General features: G+C 45.9%; 1 protein-coding gene across 1 annotated transcript in view; it reads left to right on the top strand.

Annotated features, from left to right (window-relative positions):
• Fam102b (family with sequence similarity 102 member B) overlaps positions 1-20,578 on the top strand; it is a 72,126-nt gene that overhangs the window by 37,644 nt on the left and 13,904 nt on the right. The window contains exons 3-6 of the mRNA XM_045138730.1: positions 5,199-5,228; positions 6,772-6,888; positions 14,683-14,729; positions 19,815-19,918. Coding sequence (XP_044994665.1) covers positions 5,199-5,228; positions 6,772-6,888; positions 14,683-14,729; positions 19,815-19,918 — 298 coding nt within the window. The remainder of the gene's footprint in view (positions 1-5,198; positions 5,229-6,771; positions 6,889-14,682; positions 14,730-19,814; positions 19,919-20,578) is intronic.

The raw sequence follows: 20,578 nt of genomic DNA, 5'->3' as shown, positions 1-20,578 counted from the left end.
TACCCTGGCATGCCCATGTTCTGTCTTTCTCTGTGTCTCTCTCTCTCTCTCCCTTTCTTATAAATAAATAAGTTTTTAAAAAGAAAAAGTCTGAGCTTTTATGTTGTTTATGTTTTATTTTTTGAGGTAGGGTCTCACTCTAGCCCAGGTTGACCTGGAATTCTCTGTCCTCTCAGGGTGGCATCGAACGATCCTCCTACCTCTGCCTCCCAAGTGCTGGTATTAAAGGCATGTTCCACAAAAAAAAGTTGACAAGAGTCAAAGATGTGATAACGTGCTCTGTGGCCTAGACACAGCGGCAGAAACCAGCCACTGATACCTAAGTGTCTATAGTGTGTCAGATAGTGTTCTAGGCACTGAAAGAAAAGAGGTGAACTAGAATGACTTCCTGACCTCTTGGTCTTTACTTCTGGTTAGACTTGAGTGACGAAAGGTAAGTGTGTGAACAAGCAAGATGGTCCATGCTATGCACCAAATCCCATGAGATAAGAGAAGACAGCTTGACAGACAGACAGACAGGCATTTGCTTAGAAAATTGGGAAGGAAGCCGGCCTTGGTGGCACACGCCTTTAATCCTAGTACTTGGGAGGCAGAGATAAGAGGATCACTGTGAGTTCAAGGCTACCCTGAGACTACATAGTGAATTACAGGTCAGCTTGGGCTAGAGTGAGACCTTACCTCAAGAAACCAAAATAAATAAATAAAATAAAATAAAATTGGGGAGGAGTGGGTGAAGACTTCTCCGAAAGGAAGCCTGGAGGCTGAGGTTGTAGCCAGGTGAGGAGTAGGGTGCAAACAGACTCCAGGCACCTGCCCCCCTTGTGCATCTGGCTTTATGTGGGTCCTGGGCAGTCAGATCTGGGTCCTTTGGTTTTTACAGGGAAGTGCCTTACCCACTATGCAATCTCCAGACCAAGAGACAATTCTTTTTTTTAAATATTTTTTTAAAACATTTATTTGAGAGAGTGTGTGTGCAAAAGGGCATGACAGGGCCTTCAGTCACTGTAAACAAACTCCACATGCACATGCCACCTTGTGCATCTGGCTTACATGGGTCCGGGGTAATCAAACCTGGGTCCTTTGGCTTTCCGGGCAAGTGTCTTAAATGCTAAGCCATCTCCCCAGCCCCCAAGAGACAATTCTAAAGGAATGGAACCTAAGCTAAGCACATTGGCTCTAGAGCTGCTATCACAAACACCTTGGAGTAGGTGTCTTAAAGCACCAGAAATCATCTTGTCTAAAGGCCAGAAGAAAGGTCGCGATGTCTGTGGGGCTCGTCTCTGGCTGCACGTCTGTCCAGGTTCTTGTAGCTTCAGCTTTTTCTTGTCATGCAGATACACTGTCCACTTACGGAACTATTTTGTCCTGCTGACTTCAGGCCATCTTCCCTCTGTAGTCTGTCTCTTTGTCCACATTGTCCCATTTTTTTGTTTTTGTTTTTTCGAAAAAAAAGAAATTTAATTTATTTATTTGCAAGTAGAGAGAGAGAGATGAGGACAGTGAGAGAAAGAATGGGCACACCAGACTCCAGCCATGGCAAAGAACTCAATGCCTGCACCACTGTGCATCTGGCTTTACGTAGGTACCAGGGAATCCAACCCAGGTCTTTAGGCTTTGTGGACAAATGCCTTAACCACCGAGCCATCTCCAGCACTTGTCCCTTGTACCAATAACCGAATTTTTTTTTTTTTTTGAGGCAGGGTCTCACTTTAGCCCAGGCTGATCTGGAATTCACTATGGAGTCTCAGGGTGGCCTTGAACTCACAGCAATCCTCCTACCTCTGCCTCCCGAGTGCTGGGATTAAAGGCATGCGCCACCATGCCTGGCTGTTGTCCCATTTTTATAAGGACAGCAATCCCATTAGATTAAGACCTCATCTTCATGTGATTTCATATGTAAAGAACATACTTCTAAATAAGGTCATATTCTGAGGTACTAGATGTTAGGACTTCAGCCTATCTTGTTCTTGTCTCAGAGCATAAGGGAGAATATAGTTGAGCCCATATCAGGTGCTAACCGTATAAATAAACTTGAATTTATGCATCTATCTTACTGCAAACTCATCCCTCTGAAAACAACCAGGTAAACTAAACCCAGTGTCAAAAATAGCTTCTCGAAGGCCTCAGGAGCTGCCAAGGAAGCAGGGACTCGGGGGGCTGAGACTCCAGAGTAGGAAGTGCCTGGCATCTCACGCTGCTCTTCTGCTGAGACATTTGCCAGTTTGCAAGCTGTGGCTGAGAAGCTGAGGAGAGAGCTCAGAAGCCGGGCTGACGCTGCAGTGGCAGTAGATCTTAAGGGACAAGAATGGGATCTGGGGGCCTTCAAGGATGAGGCACCTTGGGAAACACCCCAAGCTTTTAGTTAGGGGAAGTCCCCTTTGCCATCCCAGGAGGAAGAGTGGAGTCTGTATGCACCAGACTTTGCCAGACTAAATTCAGGCAGCTCGAGCACTTGGATGGAAGTGATCTGCCTTGAAGTTACTACTTGGGAGAAACCAATGTTGAGTCTTTCTGACGTTCCCACTGAAACTTCCCAAATTTAGGTTTTCATACATACTTGTGAAGCATTCTAGGTGATGTGGCCACATTGCCAGAAAGGAAGATTATATGATAAAATACAAGGTTTGGAAAGATCAAAGACGCACTTTTTATTTACTTATTTATTTGAGAGCGACAGACACAGAGAGAAAGACAGATAGAGGGAGAGAGAGAGAATGGGCGCGCCAGGGCTTCCAGCCTCTGCAAACGAACTCCAGACGCGTGCGCCCCCTTGTGCATCTGGCTAACGTGGGACCTGGGGAACCGAGCCTCAAACCGGGGTCCTTAGGCTTCACAGGCAAGCTCTTAACCGCTAAGCCATCTCTCCAGCCCACCAAAGACACACTTTTAATGTAGCCCATATTGGTGATAAATATAAAAAATACATATTCACTGACATTTAAAGATAAGTGTGTTTAAAAAAGGGGTGGGGTGTTTGGACAATTGACTCAGCAATAAAGGCGCTTGCCTGCAAGGCCTAATGACCCAGGCTCAGTTCCCCAGTACCCATGTAAAGCCAGATGCACAAAGTTCGCATGCATTTGGAGTTTGTTTGCGCACACCCATTCTCTCTGCCTATATCTCTTTTTTTTCTTTTTTTTTTTTTTTGGTTTTTCAAGGTAGGGTCTCACTCTACCCCAGGCTGACCTGGAATACGCTATGGAGTCTCAGGGTGGCCTCGAACTCACAGCAATCCTCCTACCTCTGCCTCCCAAGTGCTGGGATTAAAGGCGTGTGCCACCACGCCCGGCTTAGAAATATTTTTAAAATAAATATTGAGGTTAGGAATTTAGTTATGCAGAAGAGCACCTGCCTAGCAAGCACAAGACCCTGGGTTCAGTCCTCAGACCTGAAAAGAAAGAAAATTCAGGGCTGGAGAGATGGCTTAGCGGTTGGGCGCTTGCCTGTGAAGCCTAAGGAGCCCCGTTCGAGGTTTGATTCCCCAGGACCCACGTTAGCCAGATGCACAAGGGGGCACATGCATCTGGAGTTCGTTTGCAGTGGCTGGAAGCCCTGGCGCGCCCATTCTCTCTCTCTCTTTCTCTCTCTCCCTTTCTCTCTCTCTCTCTCTCTGTCTCTTTCTCTCTGTCTGTTGCTCAAATAAATAAATTAAAAAATTAAAAAAAAAAAAGAAAATTTACACACACACAAAACCCAACAATTAGATTTAGTAGCAGATTTGCTACAACTGAAGACAGCAGTAGAAAATAAGAAAGGAAAAAATATTCTGAATAAAGCACAAAAGGTATGGAATATGCTGAAAAAAATTTAAAAACAGAAGACATTATAAAGGTATACTTAAGTAATTGTACAAAGGTATAAAAGTTATAAACAGTAAAAAGGTATATTTAAGTATTTGATGACCTGTAAGGAAAGGAAAGGGATAGGCTAAGAATCTTCCAAAATGAACAGTGTTGAACCAAAAGTTCAAAAGTGCTCAAAATTTCAAAAGAAGCCAGTGCAATACAAACAGCAAATGTGGCATGTTTTAGTGGCAGAAAACCAGCCTGGCTGGGGCTTGGTGACTAGAGAGAGAATGTTCTTGATGGCAGGGTTGACACACTAGATCAGTTAATGCCTTACTGACCGTGTTAAAGAGTCTAGATTTAAAGATACACGTGATAGTCATACTTGTAATCTCAACTGCTTAGGAGGCGGAGGCAGGCAGGGCCACTAGTTCAAGGACAACCTGGGCAAGATAGCAAAAGAATTTGGATTTTATTCTAATCATAATTGGACTTCATTGAAAGCTTTTTATTTTATTCATTCATTCATTCATTTTGAGAAGAGAGAGAGAGAGATACAGAAATAGGCAGAGAGAGAATGGTCATGTCAGGGCCTCCAGCCACTGCAAACAAACTCCAGATGAGTGCGCCACCCTGTGCATCTGACTTACATGGGTGTTGGGGATTCGAACCTGGGTCCTTCGGCTTTGCAGGCAAGCGCTCCTAACCACTAAGCCATCTCTCCAGCCCCATTGGGAGATTTTAAAAAATATTTTATTCTTATTTATTTGAGAGAGAGAAAGGGAGAGGGAAAATGAGCACACCAGTACCTCCAGCTGCTGCAAACAAGCAGCAGGCACCTGCGCCCCCTTGTGCATCGGGCTTATGTGGGTCCTGAGGAATCAAACCTGGTTCTTTTGGCTCTGCAGACAAGCACCTTAACTACTAAGCCATCACTCCAGCCCAATTTTGTGTGAATGTGTATGAGAGGGAGAGACAGTCTTATGTTGCCCAGGCTGGCTTTGAACTCCTGATCTTCCTGCCTCTGTCTCCCAAGCTCTGATATTGCATGCATGTGCCACATGCCTAGTTCATAAGAATACTTTTTAAGATTTTATTTTTATTTATTTATTTATTAGAGACAGAGAGAGAGAGAGAGAGTGAGTGAGTGAGAATAGGCACACCAGAGCCTCTAGCCACTGAAAATGAACTCCAGATTCATGTGCCACCATGCGCATCCGGCTTACATGGGACTTGGAAAATCGAACTGGGGTCCTTAGGCTTCACAGGCATGTGCTGTAACTGCTAAGCCATCTCTCCAGCCCCATTAGAAGATTTTAATGAGGAGAGGCAGAATCACTTAACACATAATTTATTTTAACCCCTTAATTATATGACATCCTCATGATGTTTTTGTTGTTGTTGTCTTTGCAGGAATTAAAAGGTGGAAAAGCTTATGCAAAGGTAAGATGTTTCAACTCCTTAGAATCCATAATGTCACTCATCACTTATGTGCAGGCTTAAAATTGAATTGTTTAAGTGTACTTACTAAAGCAAATTGGGCCAGATGTGGTTGCTCACACCTGTAATCCCAGCACTCACTCTGCAAGGCTGAGGCAGGATTGCCTCGCATTCACGGCTCCGCCACTCTCCGTGGGTAAGGGCCCTCCTCTGCGCTATGTTAGCACGTTGAATACATCTGTCCCTTGCTAGCTGCAGACGACCGGAACTAAGGCCCTCCCTCCCCCGCAACACCAAGATCCAAGGGGGCTCCGATCTGCAATAGCATAGTATTTGCATGTAACCTGCACGTCCTCCTGTGCATTCTAAGTCAGATTACTTGTCATGCCTAATACAGTACATTTAAATAGTTGTTATATTTTAAGGGAATAGTGGCAAGAAAAAAAGTCTGTGGGCTATAGTATAGGCACAAGTGTATTTATTTATCTACTTATTGATTTAAGCGAGAGAGAATGGGCACACCAGGGCCTCCAGCCACTGCAAATGAACTCCAGACACATGTGCCACCTTGTCCATTTGTTTTACGTGGGTCCTGGGGAATCGAACCTGGATCCTTGGGCTTCACAGGCAAGTGCCTTAACTGCTAAGCCAACTCTCCAGCCCCTAGACACAGTTTTTAGAAAATAGTTTCCATCCATTTAGGTGGACTCTGCAGGTACAGAGGCCCATCACTCCTGTCCTTTGTGCTCTCTGTACCTGGGTAGGAGTGACTGTCACGGGCCCTGCAGGCGCCGCACACATGTGGAGGCTGGAGGAGAACAAGCGCCCTTTGTCATTAGTCCAGGTCATTCCCTGAGGCAGACTCTCTGGCTGAACCTGGTTCTCTCAGTCACACTGGCTGAGCAGCAAGCCCCAGAGCTGCTGCTGTCCCCGCTCCTCACAGGATCCTCGCAGGACTTGGGCTGATGTGCGTGATCACACCCAACCGTGTACGTGGGTGTGGGAGATCCAACTCAGTCAGTCAGGCCCTCATGCTTGCGTAGCGAGTGTCCTTGCCCTTTTTGCTAAACAAGAGAAAGAATCCTACCTACTCTTTTATTATTTATTTGTTTATTTGACAGAAAGAGAGGGAGAGAGAGAGAATGGGCGTCCCAGGGCCTCCAGCCACTGCAAACGAACTCCAGATGCCTGCGCCCCCTTGTGCATCTGGCTAACGTGGGTCCTGGAGAGTCAAACCGTGATCGTTTGGCTTTGAAGACAAACGCCTTAACCGCTAAGCCATCTCTCCAGCCCCTAAATTTTAATTTTTTAAAAAAAATTTTGATGCTTAAGACAAATAGATGGGCAGTAAATGTTGATTTCAAAGCAGACCTTTAAGGATGCATATAAAGCGCATAGTAGAATAGGTACTGTTATGCTGGCAAGAACTAAAAAGGGCTGAAGTTGGAGAAAACTTGCCAAGCCATGAGGTGAATGTTTATTTTAAGAAGAATATGATAGAAGCCTACTAGATATTCTATTAATATAATTATCTTTCTTTTCATAGCTGGGCTTTGCAGATCTAAACCTGGCAGAGTTCGCTGGATCAGGAAATACCACTCGTCGCTGTTTACTGGAAGGCTATGATACCAAAAATACAAGACAGGATAATTCCATTCTTAAAGTAAGCACGCCAATGAGATTCCCCACCTCTAAGTAATCATAGGGTTATTCTTTTTTCTTTTTTTGGTTTTTCAAGGTAGGGTTTCACTTCTAGCCCAAGCTGACCTGGAATTCACTATGTAGTCACAGGGTGGCCTTGAACTCATGGTGATGCTCCTACCTCTGCCTCCCGAGTGCTGGGATTAAAGGCATGTGCCACCACACCCAGCCTGGTTTATTCTTTAAAGAACAAGATATAGGGATGGGAAGCTAGAGAGAGATAGCTCAGAAGTTAAGGTACTTTCTCGCAAAGCCTAACAGCCTGGGTTTGATTCCCCAGTACCCACGGAAAGCCAGATGCACGAAGTGGCGCATGCGTCTGGAATTCATCTGCATCAGTAAGAGGCCCTGGCATGCCCATTCATATTCATTCTCAATCTGCTTGCAAATAATTTCTTTTAAAAAGAACAAGTTATGAGTCAATACTGAGATCAAAAGCCTACACACCACTAGAGAAAGACCTACCCACATCACAGAAGCAGGGAAAATCACAGGTGTTCACCTTCAAGGCCCCAGGGTGTTTCTCACTGGTGCTTTGCACAGCCCGAGATGAAGTGCCTCCTGCCCAGCAGCCCCAATGGGAGGAGGGAGCGTGGGGTGGAGGGGGGCATACCGACAAACAGCCATAGCTCTCGGGCACTGATCGCCAGAGCAGCGGGCGAGAGTTCATAAGCCACCGCGTTCTCTTGAGTCTAGTGAAGTATCAGGTGAAACCCACTTCCCACTTCCGTCCTAATGTTTCACGTCGCCTCAGGAGCCATGCATCCTGGTAATCACACAGAAAACACTTCCCCAGGTTGACTGGGAGAATTGAATGAGATTCGATGGGAAAATATTTGGAAGGTATCTTGTGCCTAGGAAACGGAAACGTTCTGCGGAATCTTAATTGCATCGTGATGGTAGGTTGCCAAATAAGAAGGCAGTTAGTTCTGAATAAAAACGGGCTGCTTTTAATTCCAGAGCAGAGAATTGCCTTATATTACAGTTTTAAATTTAGGTTTCAGTGGAAGATCCGGAGATGCATGAAATGGTTTTACAGCCGGTCCTCCCTTGTACAAGTTCTGCAGCCGGAAAGAAAGGTGGGGCTGGTAGCTGATAAAGGAAAGAAAATGGGTTTGGGGTTTTTTTTTTTGTTTGTTTCTTTGTTTGTTTTAAGATGAAGAAATGCTGGGTGTGATCATCAGGCACACACCTATAATTCTAGTACTTGGGAGGTAGAGACAGGATTGTGACTTCAAGGCCAGTTTGGCTATATGAGATCCTATCCCAAGAAGGAGAAGGGAGGGAGAAAAGCAACACAAAGCAAGGAAATCAGAAAGTATGGTATAAGCTTCACATTCATTTTGGAGTTTTTTTATTACAGCTCTGAAAATGTCTCCCATACTCACATCCGTAGCCCCTCACACATGGCTGTGAGGCTGACAGGCCCAGACAGACAGGCAATGATTGTTGTTCCCATTGGATAGATGGAGAAGGTGAGACTGAGACATCACCATGCCATCTAAGCCCTGTCCTATAAACCGCAGACTACACTTTGCATCCTGGCCAGTCCCAGATGAGCCACTCAGTGCAGTGTCTTCCCACATTTCTTACATAACAAGACATATAATCCATCTCTGAATTACGCTATTTTCCTTGGAAATTGAAACGTAATTTCAGACTCCCACATTCCTCAGGACTGCCTCACAGAGTGGTTTCCTCCTGGCTCCCTCCTGACAGCCTTCCACGCCATCTCTCCCACTTTGTCTTACAAAAGCATACTGTTGGCTGGAGAGATGGCTTAGCAGTTAAGGCGCTTGCCTGTGAAGCCTAGGGACCTAGGTTCGATTCCCCAGAACCCATGTAAGCCAGATGTACATGGTGGTGTGCCGCGGACTGGCAAAGCCAGGACCACCAGTCCGAGGGAAAACAGGGCCTTGGGAGGTGGGCACGGAGTCAGCAAAGTGACAAACAGACACACACACAAGGTTTATGCATCTGAGCATGTTTTACTGAAGTAGAGCATCATGTTATATACAATTCTGGCTGCATAAACTTAGCCTTTGTTTATTTAAGCGGTACAATTTCTATGAATAGCCTGTTCCAGGAGAGGCACAAATACATTGAGTAAAGATTACAATCACAAATTTAATAGTTAATATCTCACCAAAATCAATGTTAGACAGTTAGTGGGTACAAATGACGTTTGGTTTTTAGCCTGCTTCAAGCATCAAGTATTTTTAACAAAAGTTCTAACAGGGTGACTTCATAACTCTAATATATTTTCTTCCTTGAACCATGCCATAAACATGTAAGCAAGCACCAACGTGGCCTCGACCTAGCAAGTCTGTCCACAAAAGTTAAAGATTACCAAGAAACATGCTTCCCACCATTGTTTGCTAGCGTATCCCCATTCCTATACATTCCTGCATAAGGTGATGGTTCATCGATTGGTTCTGGTCCTCGGAATTCTGACCGTGGCTTGAAACAACAGCGGGGTCTTTGGAGGAAGCGTCACACCATCAGGTGACTCAGTTTTTGGAAACTGCTCCATTTCTAATTTTTACTAAATTGTGAAAGAACATCATGCTGCTGCCATGTGTCAGGAACAGAACAGTAGTGATGAAGAAGACAGCTGTTAGAGAGCAGCAAAAGGCACTACAAGCCTGGAGAATGCACGTCCTTCCTGGAGGCTTTCTTCCTTGAAGCTTTCGCCTCAGCCCGGTGAACAGGTCACACACACTCCGCTGGAGTTGGCATGGCGGGGGTGCACCCATCTGGAGTTGGTTTACAGTGGCTAGAAGCCCTGGTGTGCCCGTTCTCTCTCGTTCTAATAAGTAAATTCTGTTTTATTTAAAGTTCTATTTTAGAATATTAAAAAAAAAATTTCTAAAGCGTAGTGTTTTGAAGGTCACATCCATCAGTTGTAACACTTTCCCTTTCTGAGCTGGGTCTCACGTCTTGACAGTTGGTCCCTGGGTGACTTCAGTGCCTGGCTCACCGTTTTTCTCTGTGCCCTTCTGTCATCACTTTTGAGTAGTGTCACCATCTCTGCAGGTGAGCTACCCTTCTGGGAAGGTCTTCTATTCTACTCTTAATTTTGCCTGGGATTTCTTACTTCGGCACCATCTTCTTTCTCATCTCAATTCCTGCTCCTACAATCTCTTTCTTTCTTTCGTCTGAATTTTTACTTATCTATTTGCACATGTATGTGCACGGAAGTGCCAGGACCTCCTGCTGCTGTGGCTGCTGCAAATGACGGACATTGTGTCACTTTCTGCATCTGGTTTGTGTGAGCAGCTTAGGAATTGAACCCAGGCTGACAGGCTTTGCAAGCAGACACCTTTAACTGCTGAGCCATCTTCCCAGCCTCTAGGCTTTATTGTCGCTGGAGACATCGCCATTTCCAGCGTTTCCACTTAAAGCTTTCTGTGTCCTGTGTCCCCAGCCCGTTGATCTCCCCACGTGGCTGTCCTCGGCCGTTCCCTTCCTCAGGCTGCCTCTTCCACTGTCCTACCATCCCCCACTTGCTTTCACTTCTCACTTTTTCCAGCTTCAGGTCCGGATCTGAGATTACCCTACTCTGTTTTGTTTAGTTTTGTTTTCTTGAGACAGAGTCTAGCTCTATCCGAGACCGGCCTCCAACTCTTTAACTGTCCTCTTGCGTCTGCCTCCCGAGTGCTGGGATTGAAGGCATGCACTACCATGTCCAGTGATATTACCCTATTCTTTTGTTGTTGCTTTGGCTTTTTTTTTTAATTTTTATTTATTTATTTATTTATTTGAGAGCGACAGACACAGAGAGAAAGACAGATAGAGGGAGAGAGAGAGAATGGGCGCGCCAGGGCTTCCAGCCTCTGCAAACGAACTCCAGACGCGTGCGCCCCCTTGTGCATCTGGCTAACGTGGGACCTGGGGAACCGAGCCTCGAACCGGGGTCCTTAGGCTTCACAGGCAAGCGCTTAACCGCTAAGCCATCTCTCCAGCCCTGCTTTGGCTTTTTGAGATAGGGTCTCACTCTAGCCCAGGCTGACCTGGAATTCACTATGTAGTCTCAGGGTGGCCTCGAACTCACGGCACTCCTCCTACCTCAGCCTCTGTGCTGGGATTAAAGGTGTGTGCCACCATGCCTGGCTGAGATTATCCTACCCTTAATGATAAGCCTGGATTCCCTGTCCACTGAATAATTTGCAGACCTAACTGATCCACTCGTCTCTCCAAGGCTACCTCCCATTGCTGAACGTTGCTAGACACCAGCAGGCATTACTGAAGTCACACTCACCTCCAGCCAGAAGTTATATGCTGTTTCCTGTCCCAGTTTAGCCATTCTGTTTCCTGTTTCTTTCTCCTCATATCTTCTCACTCCACTCTTGACCTCAGCTAAGTAATCTACATCTTCTCTTCACATAGCCTCTAATTCTACTTGACTCTCCAGTCTTTTATTCCTTCATTTTTTTTATTGACAACTAACATGATTGTAAACAATATCCCATAGCAGTTCCCTCCCTCTCTCCACTTTCCCCTTTGAAGCTCCACTTTCCTTCATATCCCCTCCCCTTCTCAATCAGTCTCTCTTTTATTTTGATGTTATCATCTTTTCCTCCTCTTATGATGGTCTTGTGTAGGTAGTGTCAGGCACTGTGAGGTCATGGATATCCAGGCCATTTTGTGTCTGGAGGAGCATGTAAGGAGTCCTACCCTTCCTTTGGCTCTTACATGCTTTCCGCCATCTCTTCCGCAATAGACCCTGAGCCTTGGAAGGTGTGATGGAAACATTGCAGTGCTGAGCACTCCTCTGTCACTTTTTCTCAACACCATGGTGTCTTTTGAGTCATCCCAAGGTCACTGCCATCTGAAAAGAGAAGGTTCTCTACCAAAAGTGAGAGTAGCATTAATATATGGGTATGAACAGTAAGAGAAGTGCTTACTGGGCAGTTTGATGAGCATAGTATAAACATTTAGCCTGACAGCAGCAGACGTTATACCCCTAGGGCTCATGACTACCCCTGTTGTAGGTTTTCAGTGTCAGGGATATATTCCCTCCCCTGGAGCAGGCCTCTAGTCAAATTAGAGGGTGGTTGATTTCCCCCATAACAGATGTGCCACTATTGCACCCATTGCCTCATTTGGCCTAGCTGGTCAAATATAAGGCTTGCAGTGTCCACTGTTGAATATCTTCACTGGTAATTTTTCTCTTTCCCATTGAAGTGCACGTAGGTGGATTTTCCCAGCTTTCTGTGAGCTGGTTTGCATGGAGGAGGTTTTCAGCTCAGCTCCAGCAGGATGACTCTGCAGTCTTATTACAACGGAAGACTCTTGTCTTGCCTGTGCTCACAGTGGATGATGCCTTTCGTCCCTCCTTCTGTCGGAACTCAGTCCTATGTCACGGGCTCTAGAATCCAAGCTTGCCTAGCCAAGGGTTTTTCTCCTTGAATCACCCCTGTCCTTGCCAGCTCTCCCTCCAAAGAACCATCCTCAGGCTAGAGAGATGGCTTTGCCATTAAGGCATTTGCCTACAAAGCCTAAGGACCCAGGTACCATTCCCCAGGACCCACATAAGACAGATGCACAAGGTGGCGCATATGTCTGGAGTTTGTTTGCAGGGGCTGAAGGCTCTGGTGTGCCTAGTCTCTCTCTCTCTCTCTCTCTCTCTCTCTCTCTCAAATAAATAAATAAAGTATATTTTTTAAATTTTTATTTATTTATTTGAGAGCAACAGACACAGAGAGAAAGACAGATAGAGGGGGAGAGAGAGAATGGGCGCACCAGGGCTTCCAACCTCTGCAAATGAACTCCAGACGCGTGTGCCCCCTTGTGCATCTGGCTAACGTGGGACCTGGGGAACCGAGCCTCGAACCAGGGTCCTTAGGCTTCACAAGCAAGCGCTTAACCGCTAAGCCATCTCTCCAGCCCAATAAAATATTTTTTATAAAAAGAACCATCCTCATCAACACACGATGAAACAGCTCAGCTCTGCCCATATTACAAAAACCAAAGCCCAGCTTCTCATCTCTTCCTGTCTCTGCCCCACTTCTCTGTTCTGCTTCATGACATAATCTCCTCCCTCCTGATGCATTCACATACTCACAAGTGCTGATGAACTCAGAAACCAGGTTACAGGGTCCTATGACAGAAGAGGAGATGGGGAAACCAGCACAACAGGACAGGAAAAGAGAAGAAAGGCCCTGGGCTAAAGGGCTTTGAATGAAACAAGTCTATAGAGGGAATAAGTCACCTGTGAGCTGGGCAGTTCTCAGTAATGTATCTGTCTCCTGTTTTTTTTTTTAACTTATTATTTATTTGCAAGCAGAGAGAGAGAGAAGAGAGACAGATAGAGAGAGAATGGGTGCACCAGGGCCTCCAGCCACTGCAAATGAATTACAGATGCTTGTGCCCCTTGTGCATCTGGCTTACTTGGGTCCTGAGGAATCAAACCTTGGTCCTTTGGCTTTGCAGGCAAACGCCTTAACCACTAAGCCATCTCTCCAGACCTGTGTCCTTTGTTTTCATTAAGATCATGATTCTGGTTTGGGAAGTCCTGGGTTCAGATCTCATCTCTGCCTTGTGCTAGCATTCTGACCTTGAAACTACCCCATAACCTCCATGGGCTCATAAAGAGATGTTAGGAAGTGAGTCAGGCATGATGGTGCATGTTTTCAATCCTAACACTTGGGAGGCAGAAGTAGGAGGATCACAGTGAGTTCAAGGCCAGCCTGGAACGCCAGAGTGAGTTCCAGGTCATCCTGGGCTACAGTGAGACCCCACCCTCCTTCCACCAAAAGAAAAAAAAAAAAAGGTGTGTGAAATTGTCCTATGGTTGATTCTTAAAAGTTATGCTCAGAGACAAGTGTGGTGGCGCACGCCTTTAATCCCAGCACTCGGGAGGCAGAAGTAGGAGGATCCCCGAGAGTTCGAGGCCACCCTGAGACTACATCGTGAATTCAGGTCAGCCTGGACTAGAGTGAGACCCTACCTTGAAAAACAAATAAAAAAGTGCAAATTACAAAAAATAATAATTAATAACAAAAGTTATGCTCAGCAACCAGTGATACAGTGTTTTGGAAGGATCTAGCAAAGCTTTAAATACTGATCTAAAGCAAGAGTGAAGGCCAGAGCCCTCTGCTCTTCAGAGACACCAGTAGGTCCCCACGGCAGCCTCGGCATGCCAGGCTGGAGGGAGACCTTACCAGACACAAGCACCACGGGACCCTGGGAGTGAACACAGATGAACTCCGTCTGCACAGCCACGTGCTACAGGCTGGGCTGCCGCTGGGGAAGCCCTTGCTTTTCATGCTTGTCTTTTCCAGCCTGATTTTTGTAATATATGGTTGTGAATGTTAAAAATGATTTTTCATATTTATTTATCTGAGAGAGAGAGAAAAAATGGGTGTGCCAGGGCCTCCAGCAGCTAGATACACAAGGACACATGTGTCATCTTGTACATGTGGCTTATTTGGGTACTAGAGAATCAAACCTGTATCCTTAGGTTTCCCAGGCAAGTGCCTTAAAAGATAAGCCATCTCTCCAGCCAAAACTGATTTTACTTTATTAATTTATTTATTACTAAGAGGGGGGGGAGAGAGAGAGAGAATGGGCATGCCAGGGCCTTCAGCCACTACAAATGAAGTCCAGATGCGTGCGCCATCTTGTGCATCGGCTTACATGGGTTCTGAGGATTGAACCTGGGTCTTTTGGCTTTGCAGGCAGATGCTTTAACCGCTAAGCTATCTCACCAGCAATCTTTTATAATCATGATATTTCTCCTTCTTCTCTTTAGGTGTTGATCAGTATGCAGCTGATGTCTGGTGACCCATGTTTTAAAACGTAAGCTGATGTAGAAGGCATGGTTACTTATCTAAAAGTATAATATCAATTTGTTTAAATGCTTATGTGACTGTTTTGTGTTGTTTATAGGAAAATAGTTCCTTCCTCACAGATGGATCTGACACTCCTTGTGTTACTTATTACCTAATAAGCTTTCCACTAAAATTATTTAAGGGTCTTTTTTGCCATCTTCAGGATTTGGGGTGTGTAGTGGAATTATTAACACTGAAAATTTTAACTTGCTTTCTGTGTACTTATTTCTGTTTTTATTTATTTATTGGCAAGGAGAGGGAGAAAGAGGATGAATTGGTGCACCAGGGCCTCCTGACACTACAAACGAATTCCAGATCCATGCACCACTCTGTGTGTCTGGCTTGACATGGGTACTGGGGAATTGAACCAGGGCCATCAGGCTTTGCAAACATGTGCCCTTAACCACTGAGCCATTTCTCCAGCCCTTATTTTTTTTTCTTTCACACTATCTATTGGGTGCCTTACAGTGTGCAAGACCCTATTCTAAACCCCACAGAAGCAGCCATGAACCAAGTACTAAATATGGCAGGGGCTGGAGAGATGGCTCAGCAGTGAAAGGCACTTGCTTGCAAAGCCTGATGCCTGAGGTTTGACTCCCCAGTACCTACATAAGGGCAGATGCACAAAGTGGCACATACATCTGGAGTTGTGTTGCAGTGGCAGAGGGGCCCTAGCATGCATATTATTTTTCTCTCTTCCTCCTTTCTTCTTTCTCTCTATTTACAACTAATTAGTTAATTAAGAAATATATGATCACAGGCTAGAGAGATTGCTTAATGGTTAAGGCACTTGCTTGCAAAGCCAAAGGACCCAGGTTCAATTCCCCTGGACCCACGTAAGCCAGATGTACACGGCACATGCATCTGGAGTTTGTTTGCAGGGTCTGGGTGCCCTGGTGTGCCCATTCTCTATTTCTCAAATAAGTACGTCAGAATTGTGTGTGTGTGTGTGTGTGTGTGTGTGTGTGTGTGTGTGTGTGTAGTCATAGTGCTCTGAGAAATGAAGTAGGGCGATGAGGAAGAGAACTTTTGCTGTTTTATATCAAAGTATCAGAAAGGCCTCTGTGGTGGTTTGATTCAGGTGTCCCCCATCAACTTAGGGGTTCTGAATGCTAGGTTCCCAGCTGATGGGAGATTTGGGAATTCACACCTCCTGGAGGCAGTGTATTGTTGGGGGTGGGCTTATGGGTGTTATAGCCAGCTCCCCTGCCATCATGACTCCCCTCAAGTCTGTAAGCCAAAATAAACCATTTTCCCCCACAAGCTGCTCTTGGTCAGATGATTTCTGCCAGCAACGTGAACCTGACTGCAGCAGCCTCCCTGGTCTAGAAAGATACATTTGAGTAGGGACCTGAAGGAGGTGGGAAGCGAGCCACAACAGATATTTGGGGAAAGAGTGTTCAGGGTGGACTGAGCAAGGACCCAAGCCCTTAGAGGAGTGTGCTTGGCATGCTGAAGTGACTGCCCAGAGATCAACCAGTGTGACTAGAGCCGAGTGGGGAAGCAAGGGCCAACGGAGACAAGTCAGATGACAGCCTAATGAGGACGTCGCTTACGTGCTGAGGAAGCTAAAAAGCTGTGGCGGTTTCAGTGAGGAATAAAATTATCTCATGAAGCCACTGAGTGAAGAGAGATGAATGGGACGTGAGCAGTGAAGTAGGTAGATGGGTGACTGTTTCAGCTGTCTCGTGTTTGGGACAAAGAGAGATTTTCTCTTGCTGAACGATCCCAAGAGGAGGGCTGGAGAGAGGGCTTGTCTGTGAAACCTAAGCATCTCAGTTCAGTTCCCCAGAACCCACATAAGCCAGGTGCACATGGTGATGCATGTGTCTGGAGTTCGTTTATAGCGGCTGCAGTCTCCGGCATGCCCATTTTGTGTGTCTCTCTCTGTCTCTCCTCTGCCCAAAAAAATTGAAAGAAAGAAAGGGAGGGAGGGAAGGAAGGAAGGAAGAAAAGAGAAGACAAGAAAGATGGGAAGATCCCAAGAGGAATGATCGAGAGCTTGGGGGTTAGTCATGTTAAGTTTGAGAGCCGAGCTGGGCAGGTCAAGTAGGCGTATCACCTACAGAGCTCCAGGCTGCAGATACAGACTTGGAAAACATTACATCATCAGCATACAGCCAGAAACTAGGGCCATGAGAGTCCACAGTGACTGAAAGGAAGTGTCATTCAAGAAGGATACTGCGATGTGTGTTCCAAAAAAGAAGAGCAAGGAGCCGGGCATGGTGGCGCATGCCTTTAATCCCAGCACCCAGGAGGCAGAGGTAGGAGGATCACCGTGAGATCGAGGCCACCCTGAGACTACATAGTGAATTCCTGGTCAGTCTGAGCTAGAGTCAGACCCTACCTTGAAAAAAAAAAGAAGAGCTAGGACTGAGGATAAAGCTCTGTGGGAGAACATTCACTTAGCATGTGTGAGGCCTTAAATTCAAAACTCAGTTACCACAAAAAGGAGTTGGGGGGAGGGGACGAGTCACCTGTATCAGATTCTACCAAAGTAGTCTTAGTAAGCGAGGCCTGAGAACTGACCTTGGAATTCTGCAGTGTAGATGGTGCTAACTTTGAAAAGCACTTTGCTAGAATGTTCTTAGAATAAAGGCTTTGGGGATACATTAAAGAGAGCTTTGAGAGAGAAAAATGGAGATAGTGAGGATGATCAGTTCTGATGGACTCTGCTATAAAGAAGAATAGAAAACAAAAAAAAATTTAAAAAAAAACTGGGCTGGAGAGATGGCTTAGCGGTTAAACGCTTGCCTGTGAAGCCTAAGGACCCCAGTTCGTTAGCCAGATGCACAAGGGGGCGCACACGTCTGGAGTTCGTTTGCAGTGGCTGGAGCCCCTGGCATGCCCATTCTCTCTCTTCTCTCCCTATCTGCCTCTTTCTCTCTCTGTCACTATCAAATAAATAAAAATAAACAAAAAAAAAATTAAAAAAAAAAGAGGAATAGAAAAGGGTCAAAAGTTAAGAGAGGATATGAGATGGGGCATGCTGCCTTTTTTTTTTTTTTAAGGTAGGGTCTCGATCTAGCCCAGGATGACCTGGAATTCACTCTGTAGTCTCAGGCTGACCGCAGACTCAACAGAGATTCTCCTACTCCCAAGTGCTGGGATTAAAGACGTACCACTATGCCCAGCCCATCTTATTTTTTTTTTTAATGTTTTATTGTTTGTTTATTTGAGAAAGAGGCAGAGAGAGAGAGAGAATGGACATGCCAGGGCCTCTAGCCACTGGAAACGAACTGCAGATGCATGCGCCGCCTTGTGCATCTGGCTTATGTGGGTCACCTGGAAATCATACCCGGGTCTTTAGGCTTCACAGGCAAGCGCCTTACCTGCCAAGCCATCTCTCCAGCCCGGCCCAGCTTATTTTTGAGATGGGAGGTAACACGGCACTCACGCCTAGTCATGGAAGTGGCCCAGTAAACAAGGAAAGCGAGGAATGTAGCCGAGCCAAAGGGCGGCAGCTAGAACAATGTCCTTGGTGTGGTTTGCCACGTGATGACAGCAGACAACGTGGCACTGATAGAAGTGGAAGCTCGTTTTCTCCTTCAGTCAAGGTCCCACTGTGTAGCTCCGCTGACCTTAAATTTACAAGCCTCCTGTCTCAGCCTCCTGAGTGCTAGGGTTCCTGGCATTTACCACCCACCTGCTTCCATCTCTGATTTCTCTCTCTCTCTCACTTTTTAAATAATTTTGGTTATTTATTATTTATTTGAGAGTGACAGACACAGAGAGAAAGGCTGAGAGAATGGGCACACCAGAGCTTCCAGCCCCAGCAGACACACTCCAGACACGTGCGCCCCCTTATGCATCTGGCTAACGTGGGTCCTGGGGAATGGAGCCTCGAACCGGGGTCCTTAGGCTTCCCAGGCAGGCGCTTAACCGCTAAGCCATCTCTCCAGCCCCTGTCAAAGATTTTTTTAGTAACAGGGGTAACAGAATAAAAGCTGACAGACAGGCTAGGGAGGTGGCTCAGTAGTTAAAAGCGCTTCCTTCCAAACCCTGATGGTCTGGGTTTAGTTCCCCAGGACCCACGTGAAGCCGGGTGCAAAAAGTGGCGCGTGCATCTGCAGTTCCTGTGTAGCGGCCAGAGACCCTAGTGTGCGCATACTGTCTCCTCTCTCTCATTTCCCTCGCACTCAAATAAATAAAACATATAGCTGAGCCAGGCCTGGTGGCACATACCTACCTGTGTGTGGAGGTCAAAGGACAACTTGCAGGTGTCAGTCTCTCCTTCCACCTTGTTTGAGGCAGGGACTCTTTTTGTTCCCTTCTGCGGGTGTCAGGCTGGCCCACGAGCTTCTAGAGCTTTCTTGTCTTTCTTGTCATAGGATCCCAGATGCCCCCCCACCGCACCTAGCTTTCTACACAGGCTCCAGGGGTCCCAGCTCAGGCCATCATACTTGCACAGCCAGCGCTTCACCTCCTCAGCCCCTTGTTGATTTTTATCGCTCTCACTCTTAAAAGGCTAACTCTGAGCTGGAGAAATGGCTTAGTGGTTAAGACGCTTGCACGCAAAGCCAAAGGACCCACACGTGATTCCCCAGAACCCATGTATGCCAGATGTACAAGAGGCACATGTGTCTGGAGTTCGTTTGCAGTGGCTGGATGCTCTGACATGCCCATCCTCTCTTTCCCTGTCTCCCTCTTTCGTTTTTGTCTCTCTCTTCAAATAAATAAATAAAATATTTTTTAGGGACTGGAGAGATTGCTTAGCAGTTAAGGTGTTTGCCTGCAAAGCCAAAGGACCCAGGTTCAGTTCCCCAGGACCCATGTAAGCCAGATGCACAAGGGAGCACATGCATCTGGAGTTCATTTGCAGTGGCTAGCGTCCCTGGAGTGCCCATTCTTTGTCTCTCTCTCTGTCCCCCTGCGTATTTCCTTCTCTCAAATAAATAAATACAAAGCCAATAAAATATTTTTAAAGGCTAACTCTGCTTGGCAGCTTACTAAGGGTGTATACTGATTGATTACACAGTGAATCACTAACAGTATAAAACCTTTAAACTTACTCATGGTTCAAGCCCTGATCCTTACAAGGTTTTATTTACAGGCCTCCCTCCACATCGATGTCAATACCAATTGCTGGTGAATCTGAGTTTCTGGAAGAAGACAGAAAAGGTGGAGAGACTCTCAAAGTCCATCTTGGAATAGCAGGTATGGTTCTGTAGCTTGCTGAGTTTTCTAATTTGTGGAAGACACTATTACTTTATCTCCTAGAACATTCCTGAAGACTCTCTAGACTTACAGTTTAAGGATATATGACCTGAAACGAGCCTAACCCATGATTGTAATCCTCCCCCCTCCCCTGCCCCAGCATATTACTTTAGACAAAACATTGGCCTAACCAAGATACTAAGAAGCTCGTTTCAGGTCATATACCCTGCATGTATGAAGGTTGTCAATAAAAAGTTTTTGAAAATTAAAGTAGGCTGGAGATGCGGCTCAGCAGTTACGGCCTGACAGCCTCGCTTCAATTCCCCAGGACTCATGCAAAGCCCCATGCACAAGGTGGTGTGCACATCTGGAATTCGTTCACAGTGGCAAGAGGTCCTGGTGCACCCAGTCACATTCTCTCTCTCTCTCCCCCTCCTTTGCGAATAAATAAATAAATTTGTTTTGTTTTCTTTGTGTTTCTTGAGGTAGGGTCTCACTCTAGCCCAGGCTGGCCTGGAATTCACTCTGTAGTCTCAGGGTGGCCTCGAACTCATGGTGATCCTCCTACCTCTGCCTCCCAAGGGCTGGGATTAAAGGTGTATGCCACCTTGCCTAGTGATAGTTTTAAAAAATAGATATTTAAAAAGAAAAATAAAATAA

The sequence above is a fragment of the Jaculus jaculus genome, chromosome 19, assembly GCF_020740685.1.
Source record: "Jaculus jaculus isolate mJacJac1 chromosome 19, mJacJac1.mat.Y.cur, whole genome shotgun sequence".
Classification (NCBI taxonomy): Eukaryota; Metazoa; Chordata; class Mammalia; order Rodentia; family Dipodidae; genus Jaculus; species Jaculus jaculus.
The sequence above is the reverse complement of the archived record's forward strand: the minus strand, read 5'-3'. Positions and strand labels throughout refer to the sequence as shown.